Below are 26560 nucleotides of genomic sequence, written 5' to 3' on the forward strand. Positions count from 1 at the left end.
TTGCCTGCTTGTGCTCAGAATATTGGCGTTCTCTTGGGGGAAGATACTTGATATTGCATGTTGCCTTTCATTCTTTTGGTGCTTTTTTTGAGGAGTTGCCTTGAAAACAGAGAAAATATCTTTTTATGGGAAAAAACATTCAAAAGATGAATAATAGTGTGTTAATTGAGCCAAGTGACTTAACATAATCACGTGTTAATAGTCTGTGTACATAATTTTTCTTCTTGACTAGGTGATGGTAATGCCAGAAGGAGCAGAGACTGTGTCAAGGCCCAGTCCCGATTACCCGATGTTGCCCACGATCCCGCTCTCTGCCTTCTCGGATCCCAAGAAGACCAAACCGTCCCATGGCTCAAAGGTCAGTGGAACGTCCTTTGGTGTCACCCTCAGGTGAAAAAGTCTCTCAGGACTTGCTGCTAAGAGCTTGTTTAGCAGCTGTTTCTATCTGCTGCTCATTCCGAAACCTCCTTCCCTGTGCGCTGTGGTTTGCCAACTAATGGTCTGGAACTTATGATAATTTAGGAGACTTTTGAATGGTTCGCTAGGCTTCTCCCCAGGGAAATTTTGAAAAGAAAACTCAGTGTCCAAGACTGGGAATTTTTGGTGAATCACATCGTCATCCTGATACTCTATAGCGGATCAAGCGGAATGGAGTCCACCTTAAGTGTGATGAAGCTGGTGTTGTGTAATTCTACATAGGAGAACCAATCCACTAGCAGTGTGTTTTGAAGCAGATTACATACACTTTATCGGTCCAAACGGTCCCAAATATTAAGAGCAATTCATTTTATAGTGTAATTCAGTTCTGATATCCATTTTCTTCAGGGCTCTATAAACACTGCTGGCACTCTGGTCATGCTTTCTGAGACTGATGATATGAAACAGAGTAAAGATGACTTATCTGCCAGTGGCTGATTTAATTTTGGTCAGGAATTAAGCATTACAGAACGCGGAAGACAGAGCAAAAACGAAGGGCTCTGACATGAGCTCTGGTGAAAATTGCCAGTAGCTAAAGAGCAAACAATCTCCTGCTTCTGTTCCTCCCTGTTGCCCTCAGAGCTGCCTCTGCGTTTGCATCTCAGCATGTCCAGTTCTTACTCCAGTATCTCCCCCACAAGACCCACTTTTTTCAGTATTTTGAGTTCATATATAATTTGCAAAGGGAATTAATCCTTCTGTGCGTACCTGACTCTTAGGATGGGCAGGGTCCCAGTGGTCGGTGTCTTAAAGCTCTTCCAAGAGGTGATGAAATAGCTGCTGATATCAGACGCTTGGGCTCTCCTGCTTGTGGGACACTCGGTATTTTTGTCAAGTTGTGATGTGGTCCGTGCAGTGAGTTGAGGGCTGTGCTGCAAACATAACTTGCATTTGCCATAGATGTGATTTAACCTTCACAAATTCCTTTAGTTGCTGGGTTTTTTTCCCTAAAATGCGGTCTGAACTATAACTCTGTAACACGGCTTGAGTGAGTTTCCTCTTACCTGGCGTCGGACCTTAACCCCGCAGATTAAATCTGAACTAAACATCCATAGATGTTTATAGATCTCCTTCTATAGACCACAGAAAGGAACAGGCGTTTGTGAAGTGTTTCATCCTCTCCTAGTGTAGATATTTAAGTGCCCGCTGTCACTTTGTGTCCATCAGCTTTGGGAAATGGAGATGTCTGCCTCGGAGGTAGATGAGTGCATTAGGCGTGTGTGGGTGGATGTGTCTACGTGAAACAAAAGCGGCAGGGTGATTTATGAGAAAGCATTTCAAGAGCTTCAGTTTGATACCTTGCTCGCGTGTCTCTGTTGCTGAATTTTAGGATGCAAACAAGGAAAGCAGCAAGGCATCTAAGCCACACAAAGTAACCAAGGAGCACAGAGAGAGGCCGAGGAAAGACTCTGAGAGTAAAAACTCCTCCAAAGACCTGGAAAGAGAACAAAACAAGCCTTTGAAGGACTCCTCCAGAAAACCAACCGAGAACAAACTGCCTAAGGAGGAGAAGGCGCCTCCAAAAGCTGCTTTCAAGGAACCAAAACTGGCGGTGAAGGAGACCAAACTGGAGAACACTTCTCCAAAGGGCGGCCCGCAGCCGGAGCTCAAGTCTTCCAGCAAGAGGCCGTCCAACGTGGAGTCACCAAAGCCCAGCGCCAAAAAGCAGAAAAAGAGCAGCTCCAAAGGGGTGAAGAACATCCTCGGGACATCTCCACGAACCTCGTCTTCCTCATACCCAGAGAAGAAACAGACCAAGGAGAAGATGAATGCCAAAGTGGAAAAGGTAAAATCGGAAAGCGAGGCCAAGGAGATCAAAAAGCCGGTGGAAATGGACGAGTCCAATTCAGAGGATGAAACTTCTTTCAAGTCAGAGGTGAGTAGGGATTTGTCCTTCACCAGAGTTTTTAAAGATGCTTCTTAAGTCTCTGCATGAAAAAGGTCTTGAAAAGTATTCCTTCAGATAAGATAGAGAACCACACTGGCAAAAGCTTGGGCTGGGTTGTGTCTCCAATAAAACTCTTAATTGGTACTGCTGCTGCTGTTCTCCCATTTCAGATACAGTTCTATTTAGACTTATCTGCAGGCACTGACCTACAAGTCAGAGCCAAAGGTGATGGTTCCTTGTTCATCCCTTGCAGTGACATTTATAAAGCCAGAGTATTGTAGGTGCAGATACGCTTTCTACCCGCTTATGATAGCGTGATGTTTTGGAATGTGATCTTAATGGAGAAAAGGAGGAAATAATTTCAGCAAACCCTCATCTCTGCACCCGCCGCCGGCACTCGGTGTCCTAAGCGTCACCCAGCCCTCGGGACTCGCTGTGCGGCTCCAAGCTGATGGTTCTTTAGCCTGTTTCATGACAGAACTTGAAGCTTGAGGCTCAAACTTTAAGGCATTGGTGGAGACCGAGCTCCTTTTCCACCCTGGGGGCTCTTTTAGCTCCCAGCGCTGCCGTTCGGTTCGCCGCTGGGTGCTGGTCCGGCCGGCTGTGATCTGCGTGGTGAAGCCACATCACTAAAGCGAACGAGCAGCTGGAGGTGGATCAGGGCCCGGAAACTCTTAACTCAGCTTGGCTGCCGCAGCCAGCGGGTTGTGCAACGTGCTCGGGGCTGCGGCTCCGCGGCTGCTCCCCGTTCACGTCTTTGCAGGCTGCGGTGAGAGGATCCGGCCCGCTCTCGGTGCTGCTGTGACTGCGGCGCTGCAGGAATTCCTCCTTCCACTTTCAGCCCTGCTAAAAGTTCGTGGTCCATCCTTATTTCCTTGTTTTTTTCCCCTTCCCCTCTCAAGCCCGGTTCCCTGCACTGGCCTCATGCTTGGCTGCTGAATCGCTGGTGCTGACAAAAGGGAGAGGCTGAGATGTGAGGGCAGGAATTGCTTTTTCCCCATTGTCGGCATGTGCTTTTGGCACATGGTGGTGACAGGAACGGGGCCTGAGCGCGTCCAGCCCCCGGAACGGCCCAAAGGGCTGAGGGGGTCGTGGCAAAAGGAGAAACGGGAGTCGATAAAACTTCCAACATCTGCTTCTTGGGTGTATTAAGTCGTTTTGCAGGAACACCCACCAGATTATCAGGAATGAGGGATGTTAGGGTTGAATCTGTACTCGAGACGCAAGAGCTGCGCTGCCTTATTTTGAAACTATTGCTCTTTCATGTTGTAATTTTTCTAAAGAAATAGAGCTGCTGCAATGTGCCAAAATACCATTATATATACTGTTAAACTATGCTTCTTTGCTACTGGATAACTGGCAATTAGAATACCTGTTTTTGACCTTTTTTTCCCTGCATTCTTACAGCTGAATAAATGGAACTTAACAACATTTTGGTGATAAATTATAGGGACAGGTCATGTAGGGATCAAAGTCCTGCCGCTGCTTTCACTTATTAATGCCCAGAGCTGCTGATGTGCCTCTATCTACCTGTTCACAATGTTTTTATGGTATTAACGCTTTCTGTGATACAGTTTGTTGATCAGTGGGAATGTGTGATCCTTAAAATAGATCCTACTGAGTAACAAAAACCCCTTTATTGTAACAGCGGCTGCTGCTGTCAGCGAGGAAATACTTGAATTAGTCTTCACTGCCACCTCGTGGGCCCCGGAGCCAGAGCACGCGGCTGCTCTGGAGTATCTGGTTCATGTTAAAAACGGGACAGGGCTGGAGAGTTGGGCAGGGAAAAATTTAATGAAATATAACAAAGGCAAGTGTAGAGTCTTGAATCTGGGCAGGAACAACCCCAGGTTCTAGTGTAAGTTGGGGAATGACCTATTAGAGAGCAGCGTAGGGGAAAGGGACCTGGGGGTCCTGGGGACAGCAGGGTGACCATGAGCCAGCACTGGGCCCTTGTGGCCAGGAAGCCAATGGGACCTGGGGTGGGTTAGAAGGGGGTGGTCAGTAGGTCAGAGAGGTTCTCCTGCCCCTCTGCTCTGCCCTGGGGAAACCACACCTGGAATCTTGTGTCCAGCTGTGGCCCCTCAGCTCCAGCAGGACAGGGAACTGCTGCAGAGAGTCCAGCGCAGCCACCAAGATGCTGCAGGGAGTGGAGCATCTCCCGTGTGAGGAAAGGCTGAGGGAGCTGGGGCTCTGGAGCTGGACAAGAGGACACTGAGGGGGGACTCATTCCTGGGGATCAATATGGAAAGGGGCAGTGTCAGGAGGATGGAGCCAGGCTCTGCTGGTGACAACCAATAGTAGGACAAGTGGCAATGGGTTCAAACTGGAACACAAAAGGTTCCACTTGAATATGAGAAGAAACTTGTTTGGGGTGAGGGTGGCAGAGCCTGGCCCAGGCTGCCCAGGGGGGTTGTGGAGTCTCCTTCTGTGCAGACATTCCAACCCGCCTGGACACCTTCCTGTGTAACCTCATCTGGGTGTTCCTGCTCCATGGGGGGATTGCACTGGATGAGCTTTCCAGGGCCCTTCAACCCCTGACATTCTGGAATTCTGTGGTTCCTGAACCCCATTTCTGGAGGCTGTTGTTAGCAGTAGCTCAGTGTCTTGTCTCGCTCTGACTGCCCCCGTCAGTTCTGCCGAGTGGGGAGTTGGTTTCACTGCAGTTCAGCTGGTTATGTTTGCACAATAAACTGGGAGCAGTACTGTGGATCCCTCAAAGTGGTGGAGAAACAACTGGTTTGGGGCTGTAGTAATAAATTTGAACAGATTTTGGAGGCAAGCGAGCTAGTTAGGGCAGGCAACCTTTCCAGGGGTAATCATCAGCACGAGCTGTTCACAGGGAACATTGGTGGGTTGCAATAAATACCCTTTTTAAGAGGCTTTGCTAATTGCTCTGGGTTGTTTGCCAGTCATCTTCCCTGTTTCAAAGGAAGGGGTTTTTCACTTTGACATTTTTCAGATGCCGTGTTTCATCACTTGAGGCTATTGGAAACCAGTGGCATGGGAGGTTTGGGTGGGAGGCGTTTGCGTTGAGCTCCGGCCCACCACGGTTCACACAAACGTTGGCTTTATTCACCTTGCAATTTGCGTATGTTCTGTAATTCCAAGGGCGCCGATGGGTGATGTTGTACAGTGCTCAAATGCTTCTGTCTCACTGTGCTTTGTGCTGGTTTTGCGGATTAGAAAGGTTAAGATTCTTTTTCTCTTTTTCCCTTTTATGGGGGGTTAAGTCTGTCCAGTCCAGCCCTTCCAACTCCAGCTCCAGCTCCGACTCCAGCTCTGACTCTGATTTCGAGCCATCTCAGAACCACAGTCAAGGTGTGTTGCAAGACATAAAATGTGTTCAATTCTTCCTCGCATAACCTTAGAAGGCTCATGAGAATTAAATCTGTTTTCCCCGCACCGTATCGAAGGCTGACAGATCTTCTTGTCTGCAGCCGCGTGTTGAAGCTGTGACGCTTCAGCAAGAAGAGGCAATAATGTCATAGTGTGATTGTGAACAAGTATTTTTCTTGGTTTGACAGTTAATTTATGAGTAGAGTATCTCTCTGGATTTGCTTCTTTCCCTGTTGACTTTGGTTTCTTCCTCGGTTTATAAATGTGTTTGCTGCTGTTTGATCTATAGCATCACCAGAATATTTCTCCTCCAATCTCATATATGTTTTATTAAAAATTATAAATGTAACATTCATCACTCTGCTAGTGCATAACAGCTGCTTTTTCACATTCCTCTGCCGATAATCCACAGAGATACACTGTGGCAAAAGTAAATGTTCTAACCTTATAGCAGATGCTGCGTTTCTACAAATGCTGTCCCTTGAGTGACATTTAAAATAGTCCCCAAACACCTGAAAAATGGGTCCTTTTGGTTTCATTTCAGAAGAGAGGGGGAGGTTTGGGGGGGGGGGGGTTTACAGCAGTTTGTCAACTCAGCTTTAGTTTTGGAGCTGGAATATAATGTCTCTTAGCAATGTATTTGTGCAAAGTGCAAACAGCGGTGCCATCGCGCAGAAACGTTGATGTATCTTAAGGAGAGTCGGTGCTGAATCGCTCCGTGCCCCGTTTCCAGGTCCCCTGCGCTCCATGGTGGAAGATCTGCAGTCGGAGGAGTCGGACGATGACGACAGCTCCTCCGGAGAAGAGGCCGCGGTCAAAGCCAACCCGGTCAGCCGGGATTCCAGGTGGTAACAAATCACGGAGAAAGATGGTTTGTGTGGGTTTGCCCGGCGTGTGTTTGGAGGGAGGAGTTGAAGTGATGGTGCTAAATGTGAGAGGAGGAGGGAAAGGGCAGATGTGCGGAGTATTTGGTGCATGGGAACACGGAGTCGATATAAAAACAGAACTGGGTGAGGAGAGATCCCCGGAGCTCAAGGAAGAACCACCGAGCTGTGGTGTGTGTTGAGCTTGCAGGTGTCAGGGACTGAGCCCCTTCGAATAGTCACCTCGTTGTCACCCTCAGATCTCCACAGAGCGGCACGGGACGCTTTGATCTGCAGAGACCAGAGACATGTTGGCACCTGCGCTCGTCTCGCTGCGTACGATACGAAACCAAGAAGTCTCGGTCTTTGCTGACAGTGCGTCCTGACTGTTGGTTACTTGGCTCCTAAGAGATCTGGTGAACAACTGTTCCCTGCTGTAGTCAACGGAAGCAGTTGAATTTCATCCTTCTCCCCTCAGGAAACGCTGTTGTAGCCAAAGCCTGGAGTCTCAGATTGAACATTTGAAGAGACAGCAGCCACAAGTGTCGAATGCTGCTTGTGTTCACCAAAAAAACAACCAAAATATCTGGTGTTGCACTCTGTCACGATCCACTAAACAGGAGCGGAGACACTTGGATGTTTTTTATACCTTTAGGGGATAGGTAATAAACAGTTTTTCAAGCTCATCAAAAGCAGGATACCGGCTGTCATACATCTGTAGGGGAGAGAATAAACAGGAAATCTCAAAGGTCACAACAGCAACACTAAATGCGTTTGTGTGCATTGGAGTTGGGAAGCCTCTCCCCCAGGTACTTGGGGATCTTGGAGTGAATCCCGCAAATGAGCAGTTGCTGTTTGGGAAAATTGGGTGGTACTTACTCAGTTGTTCTAAAGGGGCTTGTGGATGAAAGGGCTGAACTGGTGTAACCGAGAACCTGCCCGGGGACTGGGAGGCGCCAAAGGTGACGACAGCTGGGAAAAAATGGATTATTGGAAATGACCACCCTACTGCTTCTCCCAGACTATTTAATCGTCTATAAAAAAGAGAATTTCACTGAACTCTGTGTGGTCCCGCTGACAGCTGAGGGTTTTTTTACCTGCTGATGCTGATTCTCTGGCGCTTGTTTTTCAGACTGAGCCTGAGTGACAGCGACAGTGACAACAGCGCCGATTCCTGCCTGCCCAGCCGGGAGCCGCCACCGGGCCAGAAACTGCCCCCAGCGAATAACAAGGTACCGCATCCTCCCTGCCCATCCAGCGCTGTGTTCGGCTTTGTGCTCGGTCCGCGGTGCCGGCTCTGACTTGGATCGAGTTTTCCCTGTTTCACTGTCTTCATCAGAGGGGTCATTTCTCTCTCTTCAGTGATTTTGGTCCCTGATGTTGATTTCTTTTACCCTCAGGCATCTGGAAGGAAAAGCCCGGAGTCTTGTAACAAGCCAGAGAAGATCCTGAAGAAAGGAACGTACGACAAGGTGTGTTGGAGGGTTTGCGTGTCGCGGAGCTGAACAGGCCTGGCCTGCTCACGTTGTTCTGTCTCGGCAGGTTAAAACTTGAGTGTAATGAAAACCAGGTGTTGAAAGGACCAATGTGGGAGAGTGACACTGCACAAATTGTCTGTAGTAAATAGATGGACCCTCTGGTCATTTCTATACGCAAAGTGTTAAGATAGCTTTATATATTTGCCCTTTATCCGAACCCATGGTCTGGCCGCTGTTGGGAGTGCCGCTTCATTAAAAGGCAGTTTTAATTTGGAAGAAATGAAAGATGATTTGCTGCTCTGCTTTGCTGGGTCAGTTGAAACCTCTGCTTAGTGCAATTCCCCTGTTTTGCCTCCAAGGAAAGCCGAGCAGCAACTGTGCTCATAGAGAGCGGCCAACGTGCTCGCAAGCAGGAAACCCCGAGTTGTCCATAAAGTTCTCCTGCTGTGATTCTTCTTTCTCATAAAGAAATCAATCAAATGGGATCGGAATACTTTTCCTTGAGAGTAACCGAAGCATCAGGCTGTAGCTCTCGTTTGTGTTAACGCTTTTTCAACAGGAGAATACAGCACAGGTTAATCACTTCATATCAAGTCTAAGTGTGATTTGGAGATACTTGTATCTGAGTTTCCTTGCTACAGAATCACTCTTAGATGTAGCTGAGGTGGCTTCACTGAGGCAAAGCTTGCAGGTAATAGCGTCTTTTATTAGACTAATTAATAAACAGAGAAGGGGACACCCTTGAGACCCTCTGAGTGCCTGAAGTACCATCCGCTTTTCTCACTGGCAGAAGTTTTATCAAAGACAGCGGGGCTCCCAGCCAGCACAGCATTGTTGGTCACTGGTGAAGATATTTCGAGGTAATGAATAGCTCATTAGTACAACCCGTTGATGCAGAACTCGCACCAAAGTTCACCAGTGTGAACTTCACCTTGCTGAGGCCCTCGAAGCTTCTGGCTGCTTCAGAAAGCTGGTTATGAGTGTTTAGTGGTGGCATTAAATACCCTTGCCGATGGTTTTCAGATCATCTGCCTTTAGTCTCCCAGTATGTGATAAGGCTGGAGGAGGCAGTAAAACCATAGGGAAAAATGTGGAATAGGAGCACATCTGAAGGGGCCTCGAGTCCTTTTGATCCACGCTTGGAAAGCGGCTGTGGCGGCTGCCCAAACGTGCTGCGTGTCAGCGTCTGTCCTGCTCCTTTCCAGGCCTACACGGACGAGCTGGTGGAGCTTCACCGGCGGCTCATGGCCCTGCGGGAGCGCAACGTGCTGCAGCAGGTACGCACCGGCCGCGGCTCCTGGGCCTCTCCCTTGCCTGTCCTTCCTGCTTTGAAAGGGAAGATACCTAGAAAAACCAAATGCGATGTGCACACGATGTTTTAGTTGGAGAAGATCCAGAAGTGCGGTTTGCGCATCTTTCCTCCGCTGTCCTGGTAGCGGCCCCAAAGCTCTGGATCTCATTTAAAAGGCAGGAAACATGCCTGGTCCGGCAGCAGGAAGAGCCGGTTTGCGGTTTTGGGAGGGGATTCGGGACATTCGAGGGGAGCAGCGGGGGGGTCGCTCTGCGTCTGCTGTGCTTCAATCTTGACGGGCTCTCCGTTGATCCCGCTTGTCTCCTTTCCGCACAGATTGTAAACCTCATTGAGGAAACCGGGCATTTTAACGTCACCAACACAACCTTTGACTTTGACCTCTTCTCCCTGGATGAGACGACCGTCCGTAAGCTGCAGAGCTACTTGGAGGCGGTGGCGACATGACGCTTGGCGTCGCAAGCAGGCTGCTTTCCGACCCGGCGATCCCCTTGATTGGTACCAGGAAACGAACCCACGGAACTAGGCCTTCTTTTCCTCCTGCTCCACCTGAAGCACTGCCTTAGAGAACAGCCATGCTCGATGAATGCACAGCCAGCTGCACTTTCTTGTAGGCTTCAAACAAGCGCCCGTATTGCTGAGTCTGTCCTCCCCGGCTTCGTCGTTGCGCTTGGGCGCCGGTCCCGAGCGGAGCAAGAGACGTGCTGCACTTAGCTGCACAGCGCGACCTTTTCTTTGGTTTTCCTCCAAGAAACTGTGTTTGAAGAGCACGTTTTCAGGCGTCTCCGAGATCCGAAGAAGCGTGGATGGTGTTGTTTGTCACCCAATCGAGGGACCAGCCTGTGGAGAGCTCCCGCCAGTCCCATCTCCTCCAAGAAGCGTCCGCGCTGCGTAAGCAAAATTGGCTTTTACAAAGCTGAGCCGAGAGACTGATGACAAGAGGAGCTTCCAGGGGGGCCCTGCTGCTCCGCTGCGGCGGGAGGAGGGAACAGACCCCAGTTTGGATGGCCTGCGAGTGAGCTGTGCCGCGCTTCGGCACCACCGAGCGCCGCGGGGATTCGGCATCGCGGTTCAGCTCCCGGCAGAGACGGTTCGAGCTCCCCGGAGGCCTCTGGAACCTGCTGTCCCCACCGGGGTTTTGAGATGTCTTGTTTGTTGATCTGAGCTCCTAAACAAAAAGTCTCACTCCTTTCAGTCTGCTTTAACTGTAATAGGACTACGAAACTGTAAGCTGTATATTTTATATATATATATATTATATATATGTATGTACTGTATGTATAAGAAGGGCCTAGTTGGGTCTTATGATCTTAAGGGTGTGTTTTTTTCTGTTAATGTTTTTTAATGGCTATGGCAGGGGAAGGGCGCTTAATAAGATTTGACTTGTTTGTTCAAATTGCCTCTTGTGGACAGTTTTTAGTGTCTGAAAGCTGAACGGCAAAACTTCAGAACGTTTTGTGCTCTGGAAGGGACTCACCCGTCGTCGTCTCATTTGTCAGTGTTTAATAACTTTGCCAAAATACACGATTGGTTTTGCTCTGTGTTCTCGAAGAGGAATCTCCTCCAGTGGCCCCTATAGTAGCGGCCGTACGTTGGGAAAACCAAAACAAGGGAGAAAACGCTGGTTTAAAAGCCAGCGCGGTCAGGTTCGGTTCCTCCTCCCTCTCCCGCCCGCTGCCTGTTCCAGAAACAGCAGGAAACAGTAAACACTAATCCAGAGTCTTTCCTGTATTATATTTCTCGTTAAACTAGTGTTGACTTGCAAGTGTTGTGAGGAAAGTCCCGGAGCTTTCATCAAAACCCTATTACTCCCGTTCCCTAAAATTCAGTATTTTGTTGAAGAATTGCTCAGTTTTTCCAATTGGCGAGGAAGCTTTTGCCAAATGTCAAGCGGGCAGCGGCGCAGGGACCCGTCTGTACACGAACAAACCCCCCGAACCTGTGACGGGCTGGTGCGGTGCCTGCCGTGCCCGGCGTTCGCTGTCCCTGCTCCCCCGGAATCGCGTCCCTTGTTTTGGGTTACCCCGTCCTTTATCATGGAAATGTTGCAACTAATCAACTGAAGTGGCAATATGATGATAAGCTTGTTTGAGTTGGGTCATGTTGACCCGATTCCCATTAATTTTGTCTTCGTACCATCTTTCATGTGTTGTGTGTGTGTATGTGTATATATATATATATATATACATATATATAAAAAGAAATCAAGCTCATGCCAGGTGCAAACCCTGTCACACCAGTGATCGCAGCTGTTGTTCTTTCTTGCTGGACGATGCTGAGCCCGGATGGAACCCCGAGTGCAGACGGACGCAGAGAAGGTGAAGGAAGAGGAGGAAGAGGAGCGCAGGACGCACAAGGTCCCCGAGTGTCACGCATCCACCCGTGGGTACGTGTGAACCGCTCTTGGTGTGCGGCACCGAGGAGACAAACCTTGTGCGGTCGCGATGGCCCCAAACTTGGTGCCCCTGGGGCTGGTGACGCTGTACCTGTCCCCATAGCAGCCGTGGTGGCCAGGCCGAGACCTCCCGAGGTCTGTGCCTTGTCTCCCCACCTGGGTAACTCACCGTGTCACCCGTCCTGGCAGCGTTTGTCCTGGGGCTGCGTGGCCTCCAGGTCACCCCCGAGGGGTCCGAGGTGCCACCTCCTTCTGTCCCCAAGAGCCGGGCAGTCCCACTGCTCCCGCTGATCCATAAACACGTCCGGAGGGAGTTTGAACGGGCTGGGAGCACCCGGTTGCCACAGCATCGTCCTGTCCTGGAACCGACTTTATTTGTGAAGTCGAATGAGCGTTGATAGGAATTTTGTTTGGTTTTTATAAGAAGTATTTTACACATGGATTTTTTTAGCCTGTTTGTAATCTCCTTGGAAACCTGAGCTAGGATTGTTCCCCCAGCAATAGTTCTTCTCCATTGTGTGCACATGCTGATTTGTTACTAAAAGGTTTCTTGCAAGTACTTAGTTGTTCTACAAGAGTTGTTGTTTTTCGGGGTACGTGGGAGCGCAGGAGGAGCGGCTCTGCAAACCCAGGATGCTCGACGCGGGGCCTCGTCTCGCGTCCCCTTCCAGTTCCAAGCGCCGAGTTCCCCGTGTAGATTTCTAGGCTGGCTGAATGCTGTTCTGAACATGCCGTGTACAGGTATTTGTGGATCAAGTGTTTGTTCTTGTGTCACTCTTGAGAGCATGGATGGATTGTTGTACTCTAGAAGGAGGCGGCAGTGCTGCTGTCAGGTCTTCGAGGATGTGTAGTAGCTTGCGTTGTTAAAAAAAAGGACAAAAAAAAAAGACTTCTAGCCATAATGGTTTTTATTTCTGAGTAAATGGACAGAACTCTGTTACTCCTCAGTGTCCTTCACCTTGTTGCTGATGGGTTCGGAGTCGTCGAAGCGAATCGTGTTGGAGGTGAGATCAGGACGCGGCTTTTCCTTTGCCCTTGGCCTCCGGGCCAAAGCGGGGTCAGGAGTGTTTTCCCGTTGTCTTGGTCTGCGTACGTATGAAGCCTGATCGCTGATATTTGCTATTAAAGATTCACCGAGTAAACGGCCGCACGCCGACCCGGCCGAGGAGCGTTGGCCACGCGGTGCCGAGGCCGCCGGACACGCGGACGTGCAACGACTTGGCCGCCGGTTCCACGGTGGGAGCGGCGGAACGAGTGAAGCGATCGATGCAACAATCCAGAAGCAGGTTTTTATTTGGTATCTCGTCAGATCTTGGAACGGATTTGATGGCGAGCGAGGTTTAAAGGTCCCATATGGAGCTCTGTCGTGGCTTCTCCGGGTCGCCGCTTGTGTCCACGGGCAAGTATTGACTTAAATAAAGATGAAAACCCATCGGTATTCGCTTTCCTGGGGCGCGTGAAAATAGCCATCGAAACCTGACAAGATGAGTTTGCACTCCTAAAGAAAAACTGTAAGTACTTCAACTTCTTCTAGATGATTTTTAACTGTATTTCTGCCTAGAGCCCGAGGTATTAAATACCTCGGCACTTGAGCATTTTAAAAGTTGTGTTGGGAAAGGAAATCCTTTGCGGAGCTGTAAGAAATTCAGCTCGCTTCGAGATGAAAAAATCATGTTTGTAATATGTTACGGGATTGTTCGTCCTGAATTTTAAGCTCTTTTTTTTTTTTTTTGGTAAATTTGTGGAATTATGGAGGAATTTTCTAGAAAAAAAAGTGAAATAAAGTAAGATGGAAAAGTCCTAAGTGGGTTGTGTTTTGCTTCTCCACGCCCTTATTAGCGCAGGGAATTGAAATGTGTGGGTTGGGGAAAGAGCTGCTTGGCCATTGGGGGTTGAATTTGGGGCCTTAAATCCCACTAATGCGGGATTTAAGGCCCCAAATTCAACCCCCAATGGCTCAGATGTTGAGTTGGAGTTGACTGTTGTTTTGCAAACAAGAGAGTTGATTTATTAGACATTTGAATGGTGGAGGTGGTTCCAAGACCATCAGTGAGTTACCTGAGTTACCCTTCAGCACAGGGAATTTCTCTGAGCTCAGATACAGAGTTTTAGGTTTAAAATGCAGCGCTGTCCGTGTTTATAGCACAGGATCTGTCCCCTTGTGCTGCTCCTTTGCCAGAGGATGATTCCTAGTTTGAAATCAAGTGATTCTTCATTTACTGGGGGATTAATGGGCACTGGGCAGACTGGGATTAACCTTATAAAAGCACATAGAGACCAGCAAGAGCTTCTGGACCCCTCTATTGGGTGAACAGTTGATCATGGACCTTCAGAACTGGGTTTCCACCCCATCTGCTCTGGAGTTTCCCCCATTGCAGGACACTCCGTTCCTACAACTGTAACACCGCAGATTTCACACACATTTGCCTTATAAATGAGGCGCTTTCTGGAAAACTCACACCACAGGCCACGTAACAATACGATTTATGGCTTCGTTACAACTCAAAATGAGAAAACAGACTCAAAATATTGCACGAACACAGCAAATATGAGGTTCCACACGGCCATATGGCGTTGTTGTCTTTGACATAGGACAGTTTGCAGGTAGATTTAAATAACTCAGATGTCATCAGCATGCAGATAAATGCGCGCTGGGAGAGGTAAGGACAGGGCTATGTAGGGAAGATTGCAGTTCCCGATTGGTTTGCATTCAGCTCTAGAAAAGACAACTTTGGTTAAAACGCAACAGTAATAAGGATTTGGGGTAAACATTGCATTGCCCTTCTTAAAAATAAAGTGGAAAGACAAAAACATCCACAGGAATACTCAGCATTAGGACACAGCACGACCACGCTCACCACACTGCAGTACGAGGGCCAAAATGAAATAGATTTGGGTGAATGGGGAGGGCTGCACGATGAGGTTTATTCACACAGAGCCCGGGGGATCCTCCAGGGGGCTCGGGGCTCCGTGTCACTGCCGCAGGGCGTTCTCCGGCGCCGCGGGCGTCTCGGCGTCCACGTAAAACTGAGCGATCTGCTCTTTGTACTTCCGCGCCACATCGGGTCGCTTCAGCTTCATTGTGGGGCCTGTGGAGACAAGACGGCGTGAGGTTGGTGGTGATGGGGCTGCAGGGGGCGGCGTTTTGGGGCACAAAGCGATGTTAGGGTGAAGGAAGCCCGGGGGAAGATTCCAAACACGTGAACAAATGTTGAATTCAAAATTACTCTTTGCAATGGATAAAATCTCTCGTGAGTACAAACGGCACGACCGCCCTGCGAGAGCCAGCGCAGAACCAAGGGTCGTAGATTCGTAGAATCATTTTGGTTGGAAAAGCCCCTCAGGACCATCAAGTCCAACCATAACCCAGCCCTGGCACTGCCCCATGTCCTGAGAACCTCATGTCCGTCTGTCCAGCCCTCCAGGGATGGTGACTCCAGCACTGCCCTGGGCAGCCTGTTCCAATGCCCCACAGCCCTTTGGGGAAGAAATTGTTCCCAGATCCAACCTCAACCTCCCCTGGCGCAACTTGAGGCTGTTGGGCCAGCACTGCCCAGCCGGGCAGAACTGGAAGTTCCTCCCACTCTCCCCAAAACCCCAACGTGGAAGAGCCACAGCAAGGAAGGGCTGAGCCGCCCCATGTACTGGGGGTCCTGCGTGTGTTGTCAGTTCATCCCCAAGGACGGGCTGACCCCGGTGCCCACCCAGCACTCACCCAGCTCGCCTCCGAAGATGGAAAAGTCCTTTTCAAGAAGAACCCATTTCTGGACTCTCTGGGCGTTGGAGACAGCTCTCTCATTGACAGCCGAGATCCCCTTCTGGATGGCCGCGTACACAGCCTTGTCTTTGCCGCCGATGATTTCGGAGACCTTCGTGGCCTTGCTGCCCAGTTTCTGGCAGTATTCAACAGCTTCCGGAGTCAGATCATCCCCTGGCTCACCAGTTTCCACATTCACGTTGCACTGCAAGACAAGGCCAAACAGGTGACTTGGTGTTGAACACTCGATTCCCTCCACGCTAATGAGCTTGTTACTGTCCAACCCGCGCCAGGAGATACTAAAACTGGGTAAGAAAAGCAGAATCGTTTCTTAGTCTCATTTTTAGGTCTTTTACTTCTGTTTCTTTCTGCCCTGCGTGGTACAGAAGAATTGCCCTGAACAACAGAAGACCCTCGAGTTGCAATGCTCATTTTTCTGGACAGTTACAACTGTTTGCAACTTGGCTACAACCCTTCCTGCCCACAGAATACACTTAATGTGTAACAGTGATCTTCCTCGCTGGAGCTAAAGCCATTCCGCAGATTCCCCCCCGTTCCCCGTTACCTTCAGCGTTAGGAGCATAGCAAGGAATTTGGCTTTGTCTCCAACCAGCATCGCGTTGCTGATGAGGGGAACAGCGTCTTTTACAGCGTCCTCGATGGGAACGGGAGGAACGTTCTCACCTCCTGCGGTGATGATGAGCTCTGGAAAAGAGTCAAATCTGGATTGACGCTTGGAGCTTTTCCCTATTCCTTCACCATCTGAAATGACTTTATAGCACCTTTGGACAGCAAGTCTGTGTCCCAGCGAACCCAGGCTCTGGTTCAGGCTCGTTGCAAAAGCTGCTTTGCTGCTCCAGAGATGTTTGCAGTTCAGGGACACAGGGTGTGGGCTACGAGCACCTCAGTCCCATTAGACTCTAGGGGACATCAGTTGGTAGCCAAGATGTTCAGAAAATGAAGTACAAAATACGCCGAGACGCAGCGGGGATCTTGAAGATCCACAGAACCCATGTGTCTCAACTGGCTTTTATAGATCTCTTCAAGCGGCCCCTTTGCATGACTATTTCTCTCTTTTTGATTACCGAAATCTTGCATGAAACTGGATTTGTTTGGGGTTGCTCAAAGCGGTGTCCCAAGCCCCTTTCATAACAACGTTAAGCTCTTGTTTTCTCTTAGAGCTCAACTAGCCCAGCCAGCTGAAACCAGAGGGACACAGAGGGGTCCGGCGCCATAAAACACAGCAATAAAGCTTTAACTGCCACCCGGGAGATCAGAGGATCCGTTGTGCAAACACACGCTGGTTTAGAGGACAATCCTCTACTCCCATTACACACCAGGTCACCTGCTCGGTGACACAACACACCGCAGCCATATTCATATTAAACTTCAGGAGTATTTAAAATACATAACGTGCAGGGTTAGGTGTTGCAGCACCGTGGAACCTCAAGGCAGAGCCAGGGGGTGCGTTACCTTTGATTCTGCCAGTGATGTAGAGGAATCCATCTTTATCGTGCTTGCCGAGGTCACCCGAGTGCAGCCACCCGTCCTCATCGATCGCCTCTTTGGTCTTGTCTTCCATGTTCAAGTAGCCCATGAAGATGTGGCGGCCCGAGAAGCAGACCTCCCCGTTGCCGTCAGCATCTGGCTTATGAATCAGCGTCCGGCAGCCCGGGACTTCCCTTCCGCAGCTCAAAGAGAACACAAGCACAAAGCCATGCCATTGATTTCGGTTTTCAATTCAAGGCTGAGCAGCAGACTGAGATTATGTCAGGACTCTCTCAAGCTAAAGCGTCTGAACAAAGCCGGGCAGTCTTTTATTGCAACGGCTTCAGCAAGGAGCTTACAGACTTAAAAGGCATTGTTTATGTAAGGGGAACAACAGAAGAAGTCGTTATTGCAGAGAGATCAGTGCGCACACACCTGGTGTTTTCCACTCATTGTTCTCAAACACCTGAGCTTTGAATGAGAAGATCTATGTCCCTGGCAGCAAACTTCTACCAATGGGGCTGTTTACTCTGCAGGCTGAACAAGCCACTCAAAGCAACAGCACAGCCTTACGGTTCCAATTCATTTGACATTAAAGTGAGCTGTAGGTTAGAGTTACTAATTCTTCCTTCTTCCTATCACTTGATTCCTCCTCAGTTCCTAGAGGATCCAGGCCAAGTCAAATATCAGTAACATGGCTGTTGCCCTTGGCAGATCTCTTCATCTGCAAGATGTGGCCAAAGGAACTGGCTCCCCAGTGTCTGTTTCCTGGCAGCAAGATTCCAGGGATCACAGAATCACAGATGGTTTGGGTTGAACGGACCTTTCCCGCTCGCCCAGTGCCCCCTCTGCCATGACAGGGACATCGTCACCAGCTCAGGGTGCTCAGAGCCCCGTCCAGCCTGGCCTGGGATGTCTCAGGGATGGTTCATCCACCACCTCTCTGGCCAACCTGGGCCAGGCTCTCACCACCCTCAGGGCAACAATTCCTTCCTCATGTCCAGCCTGAATCTCCCTCCTTTAGTTTAAAACCATCACCCCTTGTCCTGTCGCAACAGGCCCTGCTCAAAAGTCTGTCCCCATCTTTCTCATGGGCCCCTTTTAAGCACAGAAAGGCTGCACTGAAGTCTCCCTGGAGCTCCTGTTCTCCAGCTGAACACCCCAGCTCTCTCCCCTGTCCCCAGCAGAGCTGTTCCAGCCTCGGGTCATTTCTGTGGCTCCTCTGGCCCTTCTCCAGCAGGTCCATGTGTGTCCTGCACTGATAAACTGCATCAGGCCAGACAGATGTGCCAGATGCAGGAGAAACCTTAAAGCAGCTTTTCCTTGGCACCATCTCTCTGCTCAACAAAGGTGTTTACCTGGTGAGCCTGAACACGTGGGGCAGAGAGATGGTGTGCGGCCCGGTGCTCTCGCTCATGCCGTACAGCTCGAGCACAGGAATGTTCAGGCTCAGAAAGAACTCCAGCGTCTCTCGGGTGATGGGAGCGGCCCCCGTGTAGCACTTTGTGCAGCGGTCCAGCCCAATGGCTTTTCGCACTTTGTTGTACACCAAGTGCCTGGCTATGTGGAAGTTCACTGGGACTTCAGAGCACCTGCAGGAGACAAATGGTGGCAAGATCTCAGTCACAAAGTAGAACTTCTCCCCCTTCCTCCGGTTTAGTTTATTCAGCAACAAGTAAATTACTTCCCTCTCCAGCCCTCGCTGCTCACCCTCTGGTCCAACCTTTGGCTTTTACTGTCCATGAGTCCGGCCTGTTACATGGGATACATCTGATCTGATAGCAAAGTTCTCCTAATACTCATAAATTCATAACAGCTATTAAGCATAGTTGATAGTTACCCGTTCATCCACTTCAGGTTTGTCTGCAACCCGACTCCCTTGGCCCACGATGCCACTTTTCTTCTGAGTGACGACGACTTTGCACCGATGGATTTCATCTTCTCTTCAATTTTTTCCCAGACACGAGGAACTCCCAAAAAAACCGTTGGCCTCACTTCCCGCAGGGTGTCTACCAAGGTGCCCTGAGCGAAGAATTTAACACAGCTTTCACTATAGACATCGTTGGGTCAGTGCTGGTCACTAGGCCAGGCCTAAGACTGACTTTGCCATTGGTTTTGAGGAATTGCTCATTTTCAGCTGCGCTGCCACCAAGAGAAAGAGGTTTTAAGAAAACAAGGGTCGAGGATTTCAGTGTCAACGCTGACACAGCACTGAGAGGAGAATCACGCTCTCCTCGGGACACAAATAGATTTAACAGTAGTGGCATTTGGCAATGTGGACAGAGCAAACGTTGCTCAACCGAGCCGTTGGGGTGGAGAGCTGGTGTCAGGTGAGACAGACACTGGGAAGCTCTGGTTGTCAAGCGCTTGGTCAGCTCAGCCTTGCTGGCAACACACAGTCAAAAGACAAAGGTCAGAGTGACCAACAGACCCTTAAACTGGAGCAGTCGGTCACTACACAAATAAACAGCTTTCAGAATCAGGAGGTAAGTCAGCCACGGTCATTTTAAAACACCCATGCCCGCTACAAGCAGGTGGATGGGGGTAGGACTTTTAATCTCTTCTGTTTGTGTTTTTTACCTTCAATGCGTCTGGTTGAGCAAAGAAAACTTGTGCACCGAATGTCACTGCCAACCAAATATCTGCCATCTGTGCAGCAATGTGGCTGAGGGGCAGGTAGCTGACCACCCGTTCCTGCTTCTCCTTATTGCGCGAGTGCATGATGAACCGTCCCGCCACGGCCGCCGTCCACGTCAGCTGGAACGAGACCCACAGCAGCGTTCGGTGATGGCGCATCCAGCAGCAACACAGAACACGCAGCTCATAAAACATGTCTACGGCATCCTGTAGTCTTTATATCAGGGATTTTTATTTCCCTGGTCTCAGCCCCCAGCCAAGGTCACAGAATGGGCATTTATACAAAAAGATGCTTACGTTGTCATGGCTGAGCATGACGCCCTTGGGATGTCCCGTTGTCCCCGAGGTATAGACCAGCATACAGCACTGGTTGGGCTTCTGCGACTTAATGACTTCGCGGAGTTGAGTATCTGGAACATCTTTGCCAAGGGCCATGAACTCACTCCACTGTGTATATAAAAGAGAAGAGCTCCATGAGTTTGTTGGCTCGCATTCGCACGTGAAATTAAACGTTTTGCTACCCATGAAGAGAAGAAAACTGCTTCCTACAACCAAACCTCTGGCAGAATCTGGAAGAGGCTGTAAATATGCACCGTCACCCCCATAATGTTCTCTGGCTGCCACAGAGCCGTGGTGGAAAGCAGAAAAGGAGGCGGATGCAGCCTGAGGAAGGTGGCTGGCTCCGTAGCAACCCTGGTACTCACTGGGAACACCAAGCTGGAGTAGCTGTGGGACCCGAGGCTGCCCTGCAGCAGTGGGCACGTGAACACCCTGCCTTGCAACACAGATTAGCGAGGTTTGGGCGCCTGTTGCTTCAGCAAAACAAGCGATCCCACACTAAAACCACCACAAGCTCCCGTGATGACAGTCCCGTGGAAGGTGATGGTCGCTTGCAAACCATGAAATAAATGCAGCTGGTATTCACACGTCATCGAGACAGCCGGTACTTACAGAGTACAGATTTGGCCTCTTCTCTTTCAGCTCTTCCCCGTACTGGACAATAGCTTTCAGATGAGGTAGTCTGTCCTGAATCTGCATTAAGAAGGGAAATTCATGAGAAGGAGCAAATCCTGCTTGTTCCTTCCAAGCCTAAGTAACCCACCACTTCACATGTTACTTCCAATTGCCATTTTAAGTCAAGTTAAGAGAATCTCATCTGCGTTATTGAAAGAGCACGGGGAAGCCTCCATAGAGATATTAATCATTTGGACTGGGATGTTGCCAAACAACCCAGGGATGCTCAGTTGTTCATTTTGGCTTCTTATATCTTAAGGTCGAAGCTTTGTTAAGCTGTGGAACCACCGCTTAACCTCTCGTGAGATTTAGCACTAGCGACTATTCCTCTGGCTTGTGCAGGGAACACACCGAGTAGGCTCAGCCACTGCACCTCTTGCTTTCAGATCCAGCATTTCCCTTGGCTATTTCCATCGCACATCTGCCAAGAGGATGCTGGAGCCACCCCCAGCCATTTAAAAAGTCTATTTACCTCTAAGATTTTCTGCAGCTGTTTATGGTTTTCCACAACCAGAATGTTGGCGCTGCAGTTGTCCGCTACATAATGACAGGCCTCGGGAGAGTTTGTAGTGTAGATACCAACAGCAAGTCCACTACAGAAGAAAGACAAAAGAAATAGAATTAGAGGATAAGTAGAATTGCTGGCAAAAGTCAGACCATTTCAAACTTTAACAGGGAGAAAACTTTAGGAAGAATAGCGCATAAAATAACAACAGAAAGCAGGGGACTTAATTCCAAGAGCAAAGGCTCTGCTCTGGGGCATGGGAAATGTCTAAGTGGTGCAAGGGACCAAAATGCCTCAGCTATCAAAATGCAGTGCTCTGGCATTTCCCATCATATTCTAAATAAGCAAATACACTTTTGGATTAACCCACTGTTCACCTTATTTTGAGAGAAGCACCTGTCTAATCAAAATGATTTTTTGTTCCATTAATTCATAACGAAGTACAAAGGAAGTTCATGTTCTAGCTATCTTAATTAAATTCAAATATAAGCAGTTGATTTGGCTTGGTTTTAATGGAAAGCTGCTTCTCACGTGAACACTGAAATGACTATGTGAACGCTAAAGTAAAACGCATCTCGAGAGCCAGCACTGCTCCTCACCCTGCGAGGATCGCTCCGATGTCAGCAATAAACCACTCCGCAGAATTAAACCCCAAGATGCACACGCCATGGAAACGCTGCAGTCCCAGCTGTAAACAAGAGAGGAGATTGCTGTAATCTTGTTTTTCCTTTGAGGAGTGCTTAAATTTACAGATCTCTGCTGCGAAGACAATGTCAAGGGAGAAGTTCATGCTATTATATACAGTAATTCACACTGAAACACTTCGGAAGATCTAATATGGAACCAGTTAAGTTTCACATCAGACACTGTCCCACTTCATCAGTAGGCAGGAAAAAGAGGATTTGGTTAGGTCTGCGCTTGGTATGGTGAGCTCACCGACACTAACGGGGTTATAGAACTGCAGTCCAGGTAGTTACGAGTTCCCTTTGGGCTGGGAATGAGGAGAGGTTAAGTTCAACAACACCCACTGAGATATTTTGTCATCTAGTACAGGTTAGGTAGCCAGATATCAAAATTGACACAAGCAACAAGCTCCAGTGACAACAGAGGCACTTTGCTACCAACTCCCAGCTGCTGAGGTCCCAGTTTTTAATCTCCTTCAGCGATTCTCTGGTTTCATCCCAGGCAGGGATGAAGTGTGTAGACTGGAAGATCCCACTTCAAGAAATAAGACTTCATAATGGTAACAGTACGTACAGGTAATGTTGGTTTCTCTCTCAACACCTTCCTTAACACCCAGCTTAACACCCCAACAGTACAGGTAAAAGCCTCAACCAGTATTGACATTTAAGTCTGATTCATAAGCAGAGAAAATTAATCATTCTTTTCTTAGAAAGATTAGAATTTACATGTCTCATGAGGTGCATTGTCCAGCTTTGCCATACACCTCAAACAACTCTCTTGAAATGTTTTCTAACACACTTGTAAGCAACTTGTAAGAAATCCAAACAAGAACACGGCGGTAATCACCAAGCTGTTCATGCATGTTCAAGTATTTCACTGTCACTTTAAGACTCACCTACACTCAGAAAACGTGCAGGTTTAAGATACAGTTGACCACAGCCATTTCAGCAGTTAAACTGGACATGAAGGCGGAGCAGAATTCAACAAAAAACTCACCTTCAGAAAGCTTTTGGCCGCTTTCCAGCACTCATCGTAGTACTTCTTATAAGTCATCTTTACCCACTGGCCGCCCTTCTTGGATGCAAGGGCATAGTTGTCCCCATATCTCTGGACGGCCTCCTGGAACAGCTCGTGCACGGTCTTGGGAGGCTCGCTGCCCATGCCCTGCTCCTCCATCCTCAGCCTCACCTCCCCGTCGCGCTGCGTGGTCCACAAGCGGGAGCCAGCAGGTGCAGAGGCTGCTTTGAAAGAAACGTGCTCAGCGTCTTATATATAGATATTGCTTGCCGCCGTATCAAACATATAAATATAAGTATCAAATGAAGAAAGAAAATGTCATTATACCCCCGCCTCTTACCCAAGTTTTATGACTTTGCTCTCGGGAAATTTGCCATACAACTCCCAGTACTTTAGATCAGGACTAACAGATGAAGCCGCTGAAGCACTTTCAAAGTTTTGTTAAACATTTTCCATGTACATCCCCATCTCTAACCTGCTCTGCGGCCCTAAAGCTCTTGTACAGCTAAGGTGGCAGCTTCCCACAACAATCATATACACTGTGCTTTTGGTTTTTGAAGGAGGACTGAAAGCAGACAAGCACAAGGCAGCAACACTACTTATTTTACGCCCTGAAGCACACCTGTGCTTGAAAGCCAAACGTCAGGAGGCTTCTGGACAGACCATTCTGCAATTTGAGTTATTTCTTCCATTGTTTTGGTTCGATAAATTCCTCTCTCATTTCCATAACAATTGTATGCACAACCACACGAACTAAAATATCTTTCCACTTACCTTCTGAACTAAGTGTGTCTCTCTTATTTCCCTCCATCTCGGTATCTTCAACTGTCCCAGTGCTCTGGGCCTCCCCAGTTCTGCAAAGCAAAGGCAATTAGCCCTGGCTAAAGCTTTAGCACACGGGCTGGAGAACGCCTTAGGCTCGCTCCAGCGCTTAATTACGTTAGTCCTTGGATGTCCAAGTGGTTCCTGATGTTCTGCAAGTGCCTTTATTAATTTTACTAGCCTGCATGGCTATGGCAACAAAACTGCTTGCTCTCAGAGTGTGTGCAAACTGCCTGCACTGTTTTAGACCAGTGTATGTTGTCCTAAGTGCAGCTATCATTGCAGATAGGCTGCAGAAGAACTCGTAAACATCTAGAAAACAGCGATAATTTAGCACCGGAGATCTGCTCTAGTTGCCTGAAACAACAAGTCTGCAGTGGTGAGGAGGAGGTTGGGAAGGGGCAGATGGAGCTGGTGTTTTTCTCCCATCTGCAGGATGGGAGTTTAAGGGAGGGGGACCAGGGGCCTCTCTCCAAAGCTGCAATTGCTGGCCAGTCACCCTGGGGAAACCCCCGAGGTTTCCTGCAGAAGGGCCAGGCCAGCTGAAGAGCAGGAAATGGATCTAACAGGAAATCTTGTTCTTAGGCATTCCTAATAAAGTCAGTGCATCGGGCTCCCACCAGATGTTTGTGAAGAAATGGGAACAGGCGCATGCTCTGTGTGCTTCAGCCACGCTCCTGCTCAGGGGTTTGTCCTGTGGTGCCTTTTACTCTCATCCTTGCAAGATCTGGTGAGATGCCACCTGCGCACATTTGCAGAACAGTGTTTTTCCGCCATCCCTTTCCAAGAGAAACCTTCTCCCGGCCATAAGTGTTGAGGATGAGGAATAATCAAGTCACATGTCCCGCTTGACACCACCAGGTGGAAGCCAGACCCTGTGAGATCTGGTATTCTGTGCCCTGCTCTCTAGGACATCCCACCCTCCGATTCACAGGCAGGTGACATTTGTTCCCCTGCCCTGGTCAATACCCGGTGATGCTCAGAGTATCACTGTAGTACTAAGGTTCAAGTTCTAGTTGACCCAAGATTTTATTCCAGAGAACCCAAATTTCAATCTTGCCTTGCCAAACAGCCCTCCTGGGGTCACTCATTCACTTCAGGCTACGATGAAGGTGTTTGTTTCCTCATGCCAGTGGCAGGTGTTTTCCCCACGGCCATGCTTGCTGAAAGGTTTTACCCTGGCACTGGCTCCCAGGTCTTCTAGAAGGGCTGCATACCCTTGACATCACAGTCATAGAATCATTTGAGTTGGAAAAGCCCCCCAGGATCACTGAATCCAACCATAACCCAGCCCTGGCACTGCCCTATGTCCTGAGAACCTCATGTCTGTCTGTCCAGCCCTCCAGGGATGGTGACTCCAGCACTGCCCTGGGCAGCCTGTTCCAATGCCCCACAGCCCTTTGGGGAAGAAATTGTTCCCAGATCCAACCTCAACCTCCCCTGGCGCAACTTGAGGCCGTTTCTTCCCTTTCTACCAGACCAAAGAGAAGACAAATCAGCACACAGCACAACAAGAACTTTAGTGTAAGGGGTAAATCGCTTCCTTCTCGTTTACCTTTCCTCTGAATTTCTAGGGGATAGTCAGTTATTTTTGCCTTGAGCATAGGATAAGGTTTAAGGCACAGAGAAGGTTTGACATGGCTACTCCAGTGTGCTGTTCAAAAGCAGAACTGCTTCTCCCATCTAATCTGCAAGCCAGAAACAAGAGGGAAGTAAATCAATTTTTTTCTTTATTTCCCCCAAAGGGATTACAAGATGTTCCCTACTACACAGTTCCTCCTCATTACTGAGAGCATTTTCCAGCACAGATTAATCCTCAGTTGCAATAGTTCTGCACCATTGCTCCACCAGTTTTTATGATCAAAGCAGGCAAATGACCCAATAATATGAGCAAAAAAAGCCCCAGTTATTTCCCTTCCAGTGAATTACATCATCTTTTTCTCCCCCTTACTACATGTAATTCAAATGAAGCCTGAAAAAAATGAGGTAAAGAGGGTTTTTTTCAGCTATATCCCATTACAGCGTGGTGAGATAGAGACACTTAGCTACTAATACGCTCTTTAAGAGGCTGCTTAAATTTCCAGCCAAACAAACAGGAGTTTGATATAAATCAGCGTAGGTCCTGCTCACAAGCTGTTCCCAGCACACCTCTGTTTATAGGCCAGCAACACTTCACAAACAACGTCCTACTTATTGGTATTCCAACTATTCGATCAGTGCCCTCCCAATTAACAATTATGCAAAGTTCCTTCGCAAGAGGTGATCTTTGGTTACACAGAAGATTCTGTTGTTCCTGTCATTTAAGTTTTTATTAAAGGTACACTGCTTCAAGCTCCCAACTCTGTGTGGTAGCTACATACAGCAAATTTAATTGTGTTCCTCTTCTTTTGAGAGGGTGAGATTGCAAATGCAGCTTGTGGATTTTGGAAGGACTAAGAAATGGCTGAGACTTCTTCCAAGAAAAGCTTAATTAATCTAAGTAAACATGATAGGATACAAACAATACCCTATGTACACAGAGAAAATAAAATCCTAAATTAGACAAACCTCGCTGGCGAGTGGAGCAGCACATCATCAAGTGACACCTCCCCGTTCTCTTGAGGATCTGAATTACAATAAGCCGTGGGAACTGGTTCTGCAAGCGCCATGCGTGCATCTGACTCACACAGCATCGTCCCTGGAAAAAATAGGTATTAAAAATTAAAATACAATCAAACGTTACAGCAAAAGCAGCTTATATTGATGCAGCCGTCTGACGGAGACGATCCCAAAGCAGGTTGGAGCGGAGACTGCTGTATGTGTGTGAAATATGGGAAACTCTTCGAGCGGACGCAGCACACTCCACATTGTGCTCGGTTCATTCAACAACCCTGATCAGCAGTACATG

At 48.7% G+C, this 26560-nt stretch overlaps 2 protein-coding genes across 6 annotated transcripts in view; one reads left to right on the forward strand and one right to left on the reverse strand.

The window, feature by feature from the left end:
• MLLT1 (MLLT1 super elongation complex subunit) overlaps positions 1–13635 on the forward strand; it is a 29165-nt gene extending 15530 nt beyond the window's left edge. Inside the window, exons 5-13 of one of the 5 annotated variants that reach the window (XR_013923308.1) lie at positions 233–358; positions 1808–2353; positions 5599–5686; positions 6438–6549; positions 7700–7799; positions 7968–8039; positions 9251–9322; positions 9673–11740; positions 11939–13635. Coding sequence is in view for 3 of the 5 variants with exons in the window: in XM_080359307.1 (XP_080215433.1) it covers positions 233–358; positions 1808–2353; positions 5599–5686; positions 6438–6549; positions 7700–7799; positions 7968–8039; positions 9251–9322; positions 9673–9801 (1245 nt within the window). In the remaining 2 variants the exon portion in view is untranslated. Of the gene's footprint in view, positions 1–232; positions 359–1807; positions 2354–5598; positions 5687–6437; positions 6550–6827; positions 7641–7699; positions 7800–7967; positions 8040–9250; positions 9323–9672 lie in introns of those variants that run through there. The other 4 variants (XM_080359307.1, XR_013923309.1, XM_080359308.1 and 1 more) reach the window with 4 other exon arrangements.
• Positions 13636–14710: 1075 nt separating this feature from the next.
• ACSBG2 (acyl-CoA synthetase bubblegum family member 2) lies at positions 14711–26345 on the reverse strand (the record flags this gene model as incomplete). The annotated part of the gene is made up of 14 exons (XM_080359179.1): positions 14711–14838; positions 15465–15711; positions 16072–16211; positions 16980–17197; positions 18353–18586; positions 18835–19016; positions 19575–19751; positions 19929–20078; positions 20583–20663; positions 21118–21238; positions 21750–21838; positions 22831–23099; positions 23626–23705; positions 26221–26345. The coding sequence occupies 14 exons, from the start codon at positions 26343–26345 to the stop codon at positions 14723–14725; spliced, it is 2229 nt and encodes a 742-aa protein (XP_080215305.1). The 3' UTR covers positions 14711–14722.
• Between the last annotated feature and the right edge of the window lie 215 nt (positions 26346–26560).

Source organism: Nesoenas mayeri (genome assembly GCF_963082525.1).
Source record: "Nesoenas mayeri genome assembly, chromosome: 25".
In the NCBI taxonomy this organism is placed as follows: domain Eukaryota; kingdom Metazoa; phylum Chordata; class Aves; order Columbiformes; family Columbidae; genus Nesoenas; species Nesoenas mayeri.